The sequence below is a fragment of the Pseudophryne corroboree genome, chromosome 10 (assembly GCF_028390025.1).
Source record: "Pseudophryne corroboree isolate aPseCor3 chromosome 10, aPseCor3.hap2, whole genome shotgun sequence".
Classification (NCBI taxonomy): domain Eukaryota; kingdom Metazoa; phylum Chordata; class Amphibia; order Anura; family Myobatrachidae; genus Pseudophryne; species Pseudophryne corroboree.
In genome coordinates, this window is record NC_086453.1 from 145,133,548 (window position 1) to 145,149,932 (window position 16,385).

A 16,385-nucleotide genomic window follows, 5' to 3' on the forward strand; every position below is an offset into this window, starting at 1 on the left:
GGAAATGTCAAAGATTCTTCTTTGGGCGGAACGGCATCTGCCAGCCATATTGGCAGTGTTCATTCCGGGGGTCCTCAACTGGGAAGCAGACTTCCTCAGTCGTCAGGACGTACACGCCAGAGAGTGGAGTCTTCATCCAGAGGTCTTTAAACTCCTAGTGGACAAGTGGGGCCTACCAGATGTAGACCTGTTGGCGTCTCGACACAATCACAAGGTTCTGGTCTTCGGAGCAAGAACAAAGGATCCTCAAGCAGCGTTCGTGGACTTGCTGGCAATTCCATGGAACTTTCGGCTGCCGTATGTGTTCCCTTCGGTGTCCCTTCTGCCCAGGGTACTACGGAAGTTCAAGCAAGAAGGAGGAATACTACTTCTAATCGCTCCAGCGTGGCCCAGACGGCATGGGTTCTCAGACCTACAGGTCCTCTCGATAGAGCGTCCTCTTCTACTTCCACAACGCCCAGACCTCCTCGTTCAGGGCCCTTGTGTCTACCAGGATCAGGCCCGACTGGCTTTGACGGCGTGGGTCTTGAAGCTTCAGTTCTGAGTGCCAAAGGATTTTCTGAGGCGGTCATTCAAACTATGTTGAAGGCCCGTAAACCGGCTTCTGCTCTGTTTTATCATAGGGTCTGGAATTCTTACTTCACCTGGTGTGCGGCTAAGAATTATGATGCATACAAGTTCAGTACTGCCAAACTTTTGGCTTTACCGCAACAGGGCCTGGACTTAGGCCTTCGTCTGGCCTCCCTCAAGGTTCATATTTCAGCCTTGTCGATATGGTTTCAGAGAAAAATTGCGAGACTGCCTGATGTTCATACATTCACTCAGGTTGTTTTACGGATTCAGCCTCCCCATGTTCCTCGTGGTTCCTTGGGATTTGTTGGTTGTTCTGGATGCCTTAAAAGAGTCTCCATTTGATCCTCTTGAGTCTGTGGACCTTAAGTGGCTTACTCTTAAGGTCTTGTTTTCTCTTTCATCCACTAGGGGACACTGGAGTCCTATACAGTAGGGGTGTGAAGCCTGTAACCGGAGGTGTGGCACAATCTAAAATTAGCATTGTCTGCACAGCTGGCTCCTCCCCCTTCACATCCCTCCTCCCTCAGTTTGAAAAATTGTGAGTACTGGTCAAAGAAAATGTAGCTTAGGCTAGAGCTTTTCATGTAGTTTATATATATATATATATATATATATATATATATATATATATATATATATATATATATATATATATATATATATATATATATATATATATACATACATACATACATACACACACACACACACACACACACACACACACACACACACACACACACACACACACACTATATAATGTGTGTATATACACACACACAGCAGGGAAGCTTTAATTTCACTGTTGCCTCCTGGAGTTTAGATCCCCTTAAAGACTTACAATGTCTGCAGCGGCGGGCGCGCGGGCAGCAGAGTGCGGCGCGGGCTCAGTCTGTCTTCCCTGTGAGCAGGGAGGGAGAGCGGCGCGCTGCACAGCGACAAGGCTGATAGAAGAAGCGGAGCTGCCTACGCCGCTACGGGGGAATGTCCCGGCGTGCGCCGGCCAGCGGGTCCGGAGCGCGCCAAATAGAGAGCGCGCCAACCAGCGGCCAGCACGGTGGATCCTATAATCACTGCAGCGTGCGGCGATTATAAGGGGCATGAGGTATAGAGAGGAATCCCACAGTAAAGAAAATAACTGCTGCAAGGCTCTTTAATGAGGTCTTAAAAGACACTTAGTGGGGGCCATGCTTAATAAAAATGGCGCCGGGCGGTGGTAAAGGATAGGTCCTCCCCAATAAAGTGCATTAGGGAAGTTTGTTTAATAAAGAACTGGCTCCCCCTGCTGCACTGCCCGGATAGTGCATGGGTTAATATAGTAAAGAGTTCTTAGGTAACAGCTCCCTCTGCTGGTGTACAATATATGTACTGTATATAAGAGGATCTCCTGAAAACTAACCAAAATTTACAATTTGTATTTTCAAGGGACTTCTATTTCAAAGATCCTGCAGAAAATACACGGAAGCAAGCGGATACCAACTCTGACATCGTAGCTGATTTACAGTTGGGGTGTGAGGGTTGCGAGTCGGCTGGTGTTAAAAAAAAAAAAAAAAAAAAAAAAAAAATTAAAAAATTCTCTCTTTTTAAGATTAAGTAACGATTGGCCTGCTCCTTTTATATACGAAAAGGACAGGTAACCAGCCGTATCCAATACCTTCGCTTCCATCATCTCCCAGTCTTTCTCTTCCTAGTTTAAAGGGTGAAAGCGCTGCGTAATACCCTGGTAAGGGGTTTAAGAACAACATGTCTAAGGCAACCAAGACCTCCAAGACCTGTTATGTCTGTACGAAATGTAACAAGAAGAGCACGCTGGTTGGCAGCTCTGGGGTGTGCGACTCCTGCTTAGACAAGGACGCTTCACCTGGGAGCAGTGCTCTGGCTAGGTCATGGGAAGACAACCTTGCTAATAGAATCTCCAAGGAGATGGCAGAATTGCACAAGCAGCAATCAGAATGGGCTGCGGGATTCTCAAAGACGATGGAGGAATTTCTCATCAAGTTAACGCCACACGCAGAAACGAGTGTGCGCAAGGCTGTTAAAAGAACTCTCCCTATTATACCGGAATCAGAGGGGGAAGAAGGTTTTCTTCTTGATACGGAGGAAGGTGAGTTAATTGAACCTAACCTGGATGCCGATTTTCCAGAGGAGGGCACGGCAATCTCAGGTCTGGACTCCTTAATTGACGCGGTAAAGGAGATCCTAAGCTTTAAAGACGAGGAAATACGGGAGCCGGAAGATTTCGATTTGTTCGAATCCCAAAAGCTGCGTTCAGCAGTGTTTGCCATTCCTAAATCCCTCCAATCTCAGATGGAGGAGGCTTGGAAACAACCTGACAAACTCTTTCAATTTCCGAAGCGTTTTCAGGTAACTTCTCCCCTACCTAAGGGTGTAATGGACAAGTGGGAGACTCCGCCGGTAGTGGATGCTTTCCTAGGAAGGTTGTCAAAGAAGACAATCTTACCGTTTCCTAACGTAACTACTTTAAAGGATGCGTCAGACCGTAAAGTTGACACTGCGTTAAAGTCAATTTTTGTAGCAGCGGGTGCAGCGCAAAGACCTTCGATCGTCTGTGCTTGGGTCAACAAGGCCATGGGTGCATGGTCCGGGCGTATTGTACAAGCTATTGAGGAGGAGAATAGCTTAGAAGAGATTACCCAACTGGCGGAACACATTCAAGAATCTGCCTCATACTTGTGTCAAGCTTCTAAGGATATTAGCAGAATAGCATCGCGAATATCTGCATCGACCATATCGGCCAGAAGAATTTTATGGCTCAGAGAATGGCAAGGAGACTCTTGACACCAAGAAGGCGGTAGAATCCATCCCCTTTGGGGGTGAAATGCTGTTCGGATCAGAATTGGACAAGTGGATTTCGCAAGCTGCAGCGGGGAAGTCCACTTTTCTGCCTACTCCTTATACGAGAACCGCTCCACAAACCAGGAGAGGTTATTCGGGACCAGCGTTTACTTCATTTAGATCACAGTCCTTTCGAGCCCGAGGTAGGGGTTTCGGTACACAAGCACGTGGGGGCAGAGGTAGAGGCCGCTCACAGGCAGCAACCAGAAAACAGGATAAACCTGCTGACAAGACCGTGGCATGACAGCCTCCCAGCTCACATGGGGTCCCCCTTGGTGGGTGGCCGACTGGAAGGTTTTCAGGACATCTGGGCCAAAACCTCACCAGAACTTTGGGTGAACAACTTAATCTCTCAGGGATACAAACTGGAATTTCAACAGAGGCCTCACAGTCAGTTTTTTACAACAGGATTGCCTCAGTGCCCTCAAAAAGCAAGGGCATTACGGGCAGCAATTCTCAAATTGCTACAAGCAGAGGTCATTATTCCGGTTCCCGCTTCTCAGAAAGGAACGGGGTTCTATTCCAATCTTTTTGTCGTGCCGAAGCCAGACGAGACGGTCAGACCAATACTCAATTTAAAAGTTTTCAACCAGTTTTTAAGGGTTTACAAATTCAAGATGGAATCAATCCAATCAGTCATTGCAGGCTTAGAACAGGGCGAGTTCATGGTATCCATGGACATAAAGGATGCATATCTGCATATTCCAATCTGGACTCCTCACCAGGCTTACTTAAGGTTCGCACTGGTGGCGGATCACAACCAATTCCGAGCCTTGCCGTTCGGTCTATCATCAGCCCCAAGAATTTTCACAAAGATCATGGGGATCATGGTTGCAGGACTGAGACTGTTGGGGGTCACGATTATACCTTATCTGGACGATTTACTGATCAAGGCACCATCTCAGAATCGACTGCTCAAGGATGTTCAGACATCCCATCAATTTCTAATTCAACATGGATGGATTGTAAATTTCCAGAAGTCCAACCTCATACCGACTCAACGGATTCAATTCCTTGGTCTCATCTTGGACACGATCCTATTACGTGTGTTCCTACCAGAGAACAAGATCCAGGACCTACAGAGATTAGTGGCTCAGGTACTGAGGACGCAAACTGTTTCTCTGCACCTGTGTGTGCAACTTCTCGGGAAGATGGTGGCGTCGTTCGAAGCTTTCCAGTACGGCAGACTTCATTCCCGACCATTCCAAATAAACCTCATTGCTCAGGGAGCAGGCTCGCACTGGCTTCTCCATCGGAGAATCCGACTTCAACCACAAGTACGGGTCTCCTTGATATGGTGGTCGTTACACAAGAACCTTGCAGCCGGCAAGAAATGCGGCATTTGGGATTGGAGGATCCTGACGACGGACGCCAGTCTCAGAGGTTGGGGAGCCGTCCTAGAGGACCATCAGTTTCAAGGACGGTGGACGCTACAGGAGAGCAAACTACCCATAAATATACTCGAACTAAGAGCAGTTTACAATGCACTTCTCTTAGCAGAAGACCTAGTCATGAATCAACACATCAGGATTCAGTCAGACAATGTCACGACGACGGCTTACATAAACCGTCAAGGAGGAACAAAGAGCAGGATGGCGTTAAAGGAAGCCACAAAGATCTTGTTGTGGGCAGAAAGACGAGACATCATTCTCTCCGCAGTGTTCATTCCAGGTGTGGAAAACTGGGAAGCAATTACCTCAGTCGCCAAGACATGCATCCGGGAGAGTGGTGCCTACATCCACGGATTTTCGACATGGTGGTGAGACGATGGGGTCTGCCTCAGGTGGACCTAATGGCGTCTCGGCAAAACCATCAGCTGCCCAGATATGTGTCAAGGACTCGAGATCCAGCAGCAGAAGGAGTGGACGCATTAACGCTTCGTTGGCGTTACAGGAGGGTTTACATATTTCCACCATTCCCACTCATACCCAGGGTTCTGAAAAGGGTGAAGCGGGAACAAGTGTGGGCGATTCTAATCGCACCAGATTGGCCCCGCATGAGTTGGTACACCGACCTGCGGGGTTTACTTGCGGAAGATCCTTGGAGGTTACCTCAGAGAGAGGACCTGCTATCTCAGGGACCGTTTCTACACCCCGACCTGAACAGGCTGCGTTTGACGGCGTGGCTATTGAAACCCGGATCTTAAGAAACAGAGGGATTCCAAGAAGGGCCATTCCTACAATGATTGCCGCTAAGAAGCCGGTCACAGCCAGGCACTACTACAGGATTTGGAGACTGTACATGGCTTGGTGTCAGGAACGGGGATGGAATTCAACGAACTTCCACTTATCTCGACTGTTACTTTTCCTTCAGGCCGGTCTAGAGGGAGGACTCAGACTGGGCTCTCTGAAGGTTCAAATTTCGTCTCTCTCTATCTTTTTTCAACAGCGGCTAGCATCCTTGCCAGAGATTCAAACCTTTTTACAGGGGGTTCTGAGGATTCAACCCCATTTTTGTTCTCCCACGGCACCATGGGACTTAAATTTGGTGTTAGAATATTTGATGTCACCGACTTTTGAGCCGTTGACAGGAACAGACCTGAAATATCTCTCTTGGAAGGTCACGTTATTACTTGCCTTGGCGTGGGCTAGGCGGGTTTCTGAGTTGGGAGCCTTATCCTGTAAGAGTCCCTTCTTAGTTTTTCATGAGGATAGGGCGGAACTCCGTACAAGAGCGGACTTCCTTCCGAAGGTGGTTTCAGGGTTTCATGTAAACCAGCCAATAGTGGTTCCATCTTTCCAGGGTCTCACAGATGAGGACGTGTCCTTGGATGTTGTCCGAGCTTTAAGGGTATACGTACAGGTTACGTCGTCCTTCAGAAAGTCGGACCATTTGTTTGTTCTTTATGATGGGCCAAAGAAGGGTTGGCCAGCTTCTAAGCAGTCTTTGGCTCGATGGATCAGACTTGCCATTCGGCAAGCTTATATTTCCTGTGGCAAACAGGTTCCGGTTCAGACGGGTGCTCATACTACCCGTTCAGAGGGTGCCTCGTGGGCGGCTGCCAGGGGTGCTTCCACTACTCAACTTTGCAGAGCGGCGACGTGGTCTTCAGCCCACACGTTCGCGAAATTTTGCAAGTTTGATACTTTTGCGTCCGGAGAATCTAAGTTCGGACGTTTAGTTTTGCAGGCCACCGACAGCACTCCCTCCCTGGGGGTAAACTCTGGGACGTCCCCTACTGTATAGGACTCCAGTGTCCCCTAGTGGATGAAAGAGAAAAGAGGATTTTGGTACTTACCGATAAATCCATTTCTCTGAATCCTCTAGGGGACACTGGACGCCCGCCTCGGTGCTGTCAACCTGCTGTGTTCAAAGTTCTTGTTTTAAACAGTTCGTACAAACAGCGTTAGTTATTCGGTTAAGAGTTCTTGGCCGCTGTTTGATATGTTGTACGGTTCGGTTCCTCGCCATGTGCTATAGTGTCATGTCCTATTCTCTCAGTCAAATTTTTCAAACTGAGGGAGGAGGGATGTGAAGGGGGAGGAGCCGGCTGTGCAGACAATGCTAATTTTAGATTGTGCCACACCTCCGGTTACAGGCTTCACACCCCTACTGTATAGGACTCCAGTGTCCCCTAGAGGATTCAGAGAAATGGATTTATCGGTAAGTACCAAAATCCTCTTTTTGCTGGCTATTGCCTCTGCTAGACGGGTTTCAGACTTGGGTGCCTTGTCCTGTCGGTCACCCTTTCTGATTTTTCACCGTGACCGGGCGGTTCTTAGAACTCGTCCTAGTTATCTGCCTAAGGGAGTGTCGTCTTTCCCTCTTAGCCAAGAGATTGTGGTTCCTGCCGTTTACCTCTCCTGGTTTATCCTCCAAAGAGTGGTCTTTGGATGTGGTACGGCTCTCCGTATTTATGTGAAAAGAACAGCCTCGCTTAGGAGATCTGATTCTCTTTGTTCTTTTTGGTTTTCACAAACTTGGCTGGCCTGCTAATAAGCAGACATTGGGGGTCATTCCGAGTTGTTCGCTCGCAAGCTGCTTTTAGCAGCTTTGCACACGCTAAGCCGCCGCCTACTGGGAGTGAATCTTAGCATATTAAAATTGCGAACGAAAGATTAGCAGAATTGCGAATAGACACTTCTTAGCAGTTTCTGAGTAGCTCCACACTTACTCGGCATCTGCGATCAGTTCAGTCAGTTTCGTTCCTGGTTTGACGTCACAAACACACCCAGCGTTCGCCCAGACACTCCTCCGTTTCTCCAGCCACTCCCGCGTTTTTCCCAGAAACGGTAGCGTTTTTTCGCACACACCCATAAAATGGCCAGTTTCCGCCCAGAAACACCCACTTCCTGTCAATCACATTACGATCACCAGAACGAAGAAAAAACCTCGTAATGCCGTGAGTAAAATACCTAACTGCATAGCAAATTTACTTGGCGCAGTCACACTGCGGACATTGCGCATGCGCATTAGCGACTAATCGCTCCGTTGCAACAAAAAAATAATGAGCGAACAACTCGGAATGACCCCCACTGGCCAGATGGATTAGAATGGTGATTGCACCTGCTTATGTACAGGCTGGCCTTCCAGCTCCTGCTACCATCAAAGTCCATTCTACTCAGTCTGTTGGACCTTCTTGGACGGCCCGCCGTGGTGCGACCCTTGAAAAATTGTGCAAGGCGGCTACGTGGTCCTCGGTGAACATGTTCATAAGGTTCTATGCCTTCGATACTTACGCCTCCCAGGATGCCTCATTTGGACGCCGGGTTTTTGTGCCCGCTACAGTGCGTCACCTTCCATGAGGAACTGCATTAGGACATCCCCGATGTTATTCCCTGTGGAATACCAGTGTACCCCGCTGCAGAAAAGGAGATTTATGGTAAGAACTTACCTTTGTTAAATCTTTCTGCGAGGTACACTGGATTCCACAGGGCGCCCACCCTGTCGCACTAAGCTTCTTTGGGTTAGTATGGCATTAGCCGCTGGTACCTTCTCCTGTCGTGCGAATGTGGTTTGTATGTGGCTACTAACGGTTGTCATCTCTTTTACCTGCTACTGCATTGTACTGGTTAACAAAACTGAGCTTCAGTGCCTGGAGGCAGGGATATAGAGGAGGCAGCGCTATGCATCCTGGGAACAGTCAAAGCTTTTAGCCTGTTGGTGCTTCGGATCAAGATCCAACTCTACACCCCGATGTTATTCCCTGTGGAATCCAGTGTACCTCGCAGAAAGAGTAAACAAAGGTAAGTTCTTACCATAAATCTCCTTTCTCCTTCATCCACTAGGGGCCACTGGAGCGTAGTTACAATGGGGAAATAGTAGGCCGTAATTGGGAGCTGGCACTTTAAAATTCTAACACTGTGGCTAGCTCCTCCCCTACTATCTCCCCTCCAAGCCAGTCTTAGTTAGTGCCCGAGGGAGCTGGTTCACTTGGGTTTTAGCTGAAGAATTTTTTCTTTTTTCTTTATTATTTTTATTTTTCTTTCTTACATACACAGACTGACAGCTCTGCCACTGCCAGTCTGCACCGCGGGAGCTGCCGGCGGGGTCCCATCGCAGCTGCGTGTGGCTCGGGATGGGCCCCGGCTGAGGGAGACGCTGAGCTCTCCTGAGTTGGCCGGACACTGCTGCGTGCGGCGCGTGTCGGGGCCGCTCCACCAGCAGAAGATTCCGGCAGCAGTAAGTCTCAAAAGTGACCGGACACCGCTGCGTGCGGCGCGTGTCAGGGTCGCTCTGTCGAGCAGAGTATAAGTGAACACCGCTGAGTGCGGCGCGTGTCGGGACTACATCTGGACAGCGGTGAGTACAATCTCCCCCCCCCCCCCCCCCTCCACACTGATGTATGATTTTACACTTTCACTTTTAGTGATTTCATATGTGGTGGTTGGACGGCTCCCCTATACTCCCCAGTCAGAGACAGTCTGGAGTGTATCAGAGGCGCACTTATTATTTTGAAATTGGCGCCATTATGTGGGGGGCGGAGCTACAACCCACTCTGTAAGCGGGCTCAGCGCTCTCCGCTCCCGGCCGCAGCATACAGGCAGCCGGGTGATACACTTCCCGCTTATTTTTACACTTCTGCGGGTTTAATTTGAAATTGAAAGCGGGGAGGGGGCGGAGCTAACTCCCGCTCCGTACGGCGGGCTCAGCGCTCTCCGCTCCCCGGCCGCTGCAGCAGCATGCCAAGACAGCGTTTCCAAGTCCTCCGCTCCCCGGGCCGCTGCAAGCTCCTTTCCTCTGCCTGGCTGTTCAAGGAGCATAATTTACATTTAAAAGGTCTTATTCCCGCTTTACTCAGCGGGCTCCCCGGCGGCGGCTCGCAGCACTCATTGTCTCTATGCTGTCTCAGTGGGGTATTAGTTTTTTCTGTGCATGCAGATGCTGGCTGCCATTCCTCCCTGCAGGGGAGTCCTCTGCCCGGGATTTCATAGAGGCTGTAGATCAGGAAACCTGCTCTATTACAGGAGCTGGGGCTCAGCTCATTAATGATTAAAAATCTAGTGTGCACAGTATTTATTTACCCTATTAGGTTCACATAGACAGTATTTATCTACTCTGTTGGGTTCACTGTGTGTGTGTGTGTGTGTGTGTGTGTGTGTGTGTATATATATATATATATATATATATATATATATATATATATATATATATATATATATATATATGTGTGTGTATATATATATAATATATATATATATATGTGTGTGTGTGTGTATATATATATATATATATATATATATATATATGTATATATATAATATATATGTGTGTGTGTGTGTGTGTGTGTGTGTGTGTGTGTGTGTGTGTATATATAGATATATATATATATAGATATGTATATATATTTGTGTGTGTGTTACAATACCATATATAGGGGATAAAACAAACCACTTCCGCAATGTTTTATAAGAACAAAATACCCCACCTTGCCACATAACATTTTCCCCCAGGCTGGCCACCAGTTTGAAAAGCCAGCGGAACCTCCGAGAAACATCTGGTGCACCTAAATTAGCGGTACACTACATACAGGGCGGGGGATGCCTTCCCTTTATTATTCCTTGCTGTCACTAGGTACTAATGCTATTTATAATTTGGGGAATGTGTGTGGCATCAGACAAATAGCGCTGTGGCTCAGTACGCTAGTAGCAGGTATCTGAACAGGGGGACTAGGGTTTGAATCCCAACAACAAAAAAACAAAACAAAAATAAAACAACAACTTTAAGGGGAGTTCCTATAGCCTAGTGGCTAAGACTCCTGTCCCACAGCGCAGCGCTACTGGTCAAGTCTCCGCTGCTCTAGAAAGTTTATTTGAATCGTGACGGTCACTACACGTTATAGTGCAGACCTTACATAGGGCTGTGTTTATTTAACCCACCTTTTCTCCTTTCGTTTGTCTCACCGGGGACAGTCAAAGATTCCCTCTTAGGTGTGAAGTATGCGGTGAAGCCATCTGCTTAGCCCTCCACGCACCTACAGGACGCTCCTGCTTGAACAGCTCAGATTATGCAGGTAATGTCACTGTTAACCAGAGACCTTGTACGTCATTTCACCTCTCCAGGTTTCTAAAAGAACCTTGCTAACCTTCCATGTTACACGACTTGGCGGTGGAAAGGCCTCTCTGGGAGGAGGCGAGAGATGTCCAGGATACTGATGATGTCGGTTTTCGGTGGAGTCTGAACCAGTGTCTCATAATATCCAGGTATATTATACAGCAGTTCGTCTGATACTGCAGGTAAAGGAGGCGGACACGTCAGGTCCATCAGGGTTCGATGACGAAATGACAGCGACTGGTCCAGTTTCGGATGAGCTGGGCAGGCTCCGGTAGGCGGCCTGCAGACACCCGAATACACAATTTCAGGTATCAAACAATGTTTGTTTTCCTATCCTTTCCCCACAGACGGCAGGAAATGGTATCAGAACCTCTCCAAGGTATCGCCGGTCCAACAAGCTGCCGTTTTCCTGAGGCAACCTTGCTCAGGGATCCATCGAAGACACATATACGGCAGCGGGGTTCTACCTTGTCCGGAGCAGGTAGGTTGTGGAACAATTGTCCTCTAGGTTACAGGATAATTCGCATCAGGATCAACTGATACTTTGGGACAGATCAGAATCACGATTCTGCTTTGTTCTTTTGAGGTCTCCACGTCTGCAGACTCGGAACCTGCATTTTTGCTTGGGCTGTCTTAACCCGACGACCTCTGGGGCTGCGACAGTGACAGGTGAACATGAAATCCAACGGGGCAGATGTTTCAGGGGAATTAACTTTCTGCATGATTTCTTGAACCATTGGAGGTAAGTCCACTTTTCTTTCTCCTACTGCTGCCCCAGCTCCATGACGGACCTTTACCGGTCTTTCCTTTAGATCTTTCCGTGCCCTTTCAGGCTTTCGACTCCACACGGGCTGTATCTCCGTCGCCAAGGGATCTCATGGTAACAGGCTGAAGCAGAGGTTCAGCATCCTCGGTCCAGTCTGATTTTAAATCATCCTACACACCTACTACAGGTCACACCTTCCTACCACCTGGAGGGTCCCAGGATAGGCGTATGTCGGTGGTCCTACTGGGAGGACTGAGGAGGTTTGGGCAGTTACAGACTAGATTTTGGAGTACAACCGTCTCCGGGGTCCCTCGGCATGGGTCGGCCGGTTTATGATGACAAGAGAAGTCATACTGCAGGCGGCGCTCCATATGCTTCTAACCGAAAAGGGTGTTTATCCCTGTTTTCACATATCATTTGAATCGGGACAGTTCTCAGGCCTTTGTTTTCTTTTCACGTACCGAAGCCAGAGGGCTCGGCCAGGCCTATTCTGGCCTTAGAAACCTTTCAGTCTGTGATTGCTAGTTTTGAACAAGAAAGGGGGTTTTATGTGTCCCTTGTCTTCAGGGATGCCTGTTTACTGATTTCCGTTGGGTTTCCTCATCGGGCTTTTCTCAGATTCGCATTACAGGATACTCATTTTTACTGTCAGTCCTTTCCATTCGGTCTCTCTTCCGCTCCCACAGGGTTCAGGAAGATCACAGAATAACTCTTTTTCAAGGGCAGGAAGTGACGTTTGTTCCCTAATTGGACAATCTACTACTAGTATCCCACTCTGCAGATTAGGTGGCTTCTGAATATCCTGAGGATCCAGGAGCTTCTGGTTCGACACGGATCCAATTATGCTCCTCGTAGACGTTTCTCAACACGGTCCGTCAGAGGATTTTTCCTTCCTCGGCACCAGGTACTCTCTTTCTTCAGTCAAGTTGCGACGCAATGAGTGGTCGCCTGCATTCCCCTCTGAGCGGAGGACAACAATCTTCTTTCCAGGTTAAGCCGCCAGGTCAGACTCCCGGGTGGGGGGACATTCCCCGGAGTTTTGTCAGCTGGTCCGCTGTTGGCGGAGTTTTCGGATCGACCTCAGGGCGTTCTGACTGACTCTTTAACCCTTTACTACTCTCGGACGTGAGCTCTGGCGGCAGTAGCCGAGGATGCCCTCAGGGCTCCTTGGAGTTTCTGGTTAGTCTATCCTGCCTCCTTTTCTATTTCTACCTCACTTTCGGTAACACAGGAGGGGAGAATGCGCGCTAGTCCTCTCGGTGGCTCCGCTTGGGCCACGCATGACTTGCAGATCCAGCCTGCACCTGTTGTCAGTAGAGGAGCCTTGGCTCCTACCTCGACTTGACTGTCTACTTCAACAGGGTCCTTTTCTTTGTTCAATCTTACACTGGTTTCGTTTAACCGCGTGACTATTCACGAGACCTCAGAAGGGAGGAGTTCCCTAGTTCGGTTATGCCTACTGGGCCCCGATTTCAGAAGTCTGCTTTTGCCACTTTTGGAAAACTTTATGGGGCATAGTGAGGATAACAGGGGTTTTCCCCCTTCTTTCCGTTACCATTCAGCCGTCATCTTTGGTTTCTCTGGGAGGTTTTGCTCGGCTGCGCTTCAAAATACAGTGACCTGAAATTTAGGTCTCTGCTCTTTCGGTTTTCTTCCAAAAGAGATTAGCCTCTCGGGCTCTCTTTCAGGGAGTACTCATTTGGCAACTCCCCAGGCTGAGCTTCAGACTCAGCGGTCGTTTCTTCCAGAGGGGATGTCCGTTTTTCCTATAAATCTGACACTAGTGTTTTCGGCCCTCTTTGATGGTTGTCAGGGCTCGCCGACTCTCTCTACAGAGATCTTAGGCTATTCGACGAAGTGTTTTCTTCTTTGTTCTGTACGATGCTCCCGTACTAAATAGCCGGGGTACCAGCATACGCTGGGCCGTTAGATACATCTGACCATCAGACAGTCTTCTTGGCGGTTGCTCGGGAGCCTCCGTTATCCATTTCAGCGCACTCTACGCGCGTTGTGGGACCTTCGTGGGCGGCTGCCCGTGGGGTCTCCATGAATACTTTGTCGGGCGGCTACTTGGTCGGACCGACATTCGTTTTGTCAAATTCTACAAGTTTGACACTTTTGCGGCCTCTGCATCACAGTTTGGCCAAGCGGTTTTACAGGACTCTCAGCGCTCTCCCACCCGTTTTGGGAGCTCTGGGACGTCCCCATTGTAACTACGCTCCAGTGGCCCCTAGTGGATGAAGGAGAAATCAGGATTTTGGTACTTACCGATAAATCCCTTTCTCCGATTCCACAGGGGCCACTGGACGCCCGCCCAGCGCTGTTCCTCCTTGTTTTTTTCTTAACGGTTTGCAGATCACCATATGACTGCTTGTTGAGTTCGGGCTAGCCTGTTTTTTGTTAGGTTCTGTTCCAGGTTTGGTTTGTGTTATCCTGGTTTACAGGGCGTCATTAACCTCCTCTACCTTAAGGTTTTGTTTATTCCAGCTCTCCTCGGGCACAGTTTTACGTAGACTGGCTTGGAGGGGAGATAGTAGGGGAGGAGCTAGCCACAGTGTTAGAATTTTAAAGTGCCAGCTCCCAATTACTGCCTACTATTTCCCCATTGTAACTACGCTCCAGTGGCCCCTGTGGAATCGGAGAAAGGGATTTATCGGTAAGTACCAAAATCCTGATTTTTCTACTCCTACGAGTGAAGTCCTGTCAAGTGCATCACAAAAATGTATGTTTTATGTGCGTTTTTGAACTGAAGTGTTACAATGGTGCTTGCAGTTGGACTGCAGTAACCCACGTACAGAGTGGCTAATTTGGTTTAAAATGTATATATCTCTGCTTTGTTCCTCCCAGGTGTAGCTGGTGGCCTTACAAACCTCTCAAAGATGCCTGCCTGTAATGTCATGCTCTTGGGTGCTCAGAGGAAAACGTTGTCTGGGTTCTCTAGTAACTCCGTGCTGCCGCACACAGGTTACATCTATCATAGTGATATTGTCCAGGCCTTGCCATCGGTAAGTAATGGCACAATCTGCGTGTTCAGGTGTAGTTGTTTCTTCTCGAAATACGTCTTATGTGACTGTTCTGAATTATACCATTCTAGGACTTGCATCGAAAGGCAGCGAGATTAGTTTCTGCAAAATGCACATTGGCAGCACGTGTAGATAGTTTCCACGAGAGCTCTGAAGGAAAGGTCAGTCATAAAACACAATCTATTAACCCTAAACATTTATTTCAGGTTTATACATTTCGAATATTGATGGTCTTTGGGGCCTTAGTCCATGTCTCCTCCCTTACAGGTTGGCTATGACCTAAAAGAAGAGATTGAAAGAAAGTTTGATAAATGGCAAGAACCTCCCCCAGTCAAGCAGGTGAAACCTCTACCAGCTCCACTTGATGGGCAGAGAAAGAAACGTGGTGGTCGCAGGTGAGCCTGGTTCCCTTAGGCAGCAAACGAATCTGTGTAATTGCTCTTGTACACCAATATTTCATGTTTGTTTTTTATTTGTGTGTTTTATTAGATACCGGAAAATGAAAGAACGATTGGGGTTAACAGAAATCCGTAAACAGGCTAATAGGATGAGTTTTGGAGAGGTTTGTTCCTAAACTCACCCCTTTTTCTTTTGCTATTTACATAGGTGTATGTCAAAAGAAGTAGAAATTTTGGGGGATATCTTATTGGCATTGGTACTTTTCTGTTGCTAATAGGATCGCCGGGGCGATCCTGTTAGGGCAGATGTTTACATACTTTTCCCCCCGATACTGGCACTTATTATTGGTTATGCGCACGTGAAGCATAATCCCCTATAAGCAGCCACCGGAGCTCCGATAACACATGGGATCAGGGACTTATCCCCAATCTCATGTGTTTTCATGCACTCAATTTCGTTTGTTAAAAACTGCCTCTAATTGGATACCTTGATAATGACCATCAGTCATTAATCGTGATATCCGCCTGTTTTTAATGGCTGAAATTGCATCGGGCTTTTTGGATACTACAGTTTGTTTAGATATTGCTTCAGTTGAAGACTTGCATACTTTAGGCTGTTTAATATATTAGCACTGTTTTTCTTTCTTGATAAAACTAATATATAGATGAATTGAAGTTCTGTGTTCTATTACATTGGTGAGATAATCATATGTTGAACACTAGGTTTCGCTTGTAACAGATGGCAAAGCAACATGGGACACTACGGTAGTAATGGTATTGCAGAGATTTAATGAAAAGTGAAATTAATGACTTTTTATTTATTTATTTATTACCAGTTATTTATATAGCGCACACATATTCCGCAGTTCTTTTACACAGAATATTTGGCCATTCACATCTGTCCCTGCCCCAGTAGAGCTTACAATCTCTATGGCCTATCACATGTACACACAGACACATTCATACTATGGTTAATTTTTGTTGGAAGCCAATTAACCTACCAGTATTTCTCTTTCATCCACTAGGGGACACTGGAGTCCTATACAGTAGGGGTGTGAAGCTTGCAACCGGAGGTGTGGCACAATCTAAAATTAGCATTGTCTGCACAGCCGGTTCCTCCCCCTTCACATCCCTCCTCCCTCAGTTTAGAAAATTGTGCCTAGGAGGTAACAGGCACTGAAGGGAGCTCCTGCTCCTTGAAGTTTTATTTATTTCATTATTTTTTTTAGTCATTCATGACTGGCCCAATCCCTCCTAACTAAAGGGAGGGTGCAG

The 16,385-nt window shown here is 47.7% G+C and overlaps 1 protein-coding gene across 3 annotated transcripts in view; it reads left to right on the plus strand.

Annotated features, from left to right (window-relative positions):
* Positions 1–16,385, plus strand: part of PRPF31 (pre-mRNA processing factor 31) — a 111,871-nt gene that overhangs the window by 73,585 nt on the left and 21,901 nt on the right. For 2 of the 3 annotated variants that reach the window (XM_063942847.1, XM_063942846.1), the window contains exons 8-11: positions 14,537–14,694; positions 14,784–14,873; positions 14,959–15,107; positions 15,202–15,274. In XM_063942847.1, the coding sequence (XP_063798917.1) occupies positions 14,537–14,694; positions 14,784–14,873; positions 14,959–15,107; positions 15,202–15,274 (470 nt within the window). The remainder of the gene's footprint in view (positions 1–14,536; positions 14,695–14,783; positions 14,874–14,958; positions 15,108–15,201; positions 15,275–16,385) is intronic. The other variant, XM_063942848.1, reaches the window with a different exon arrangement.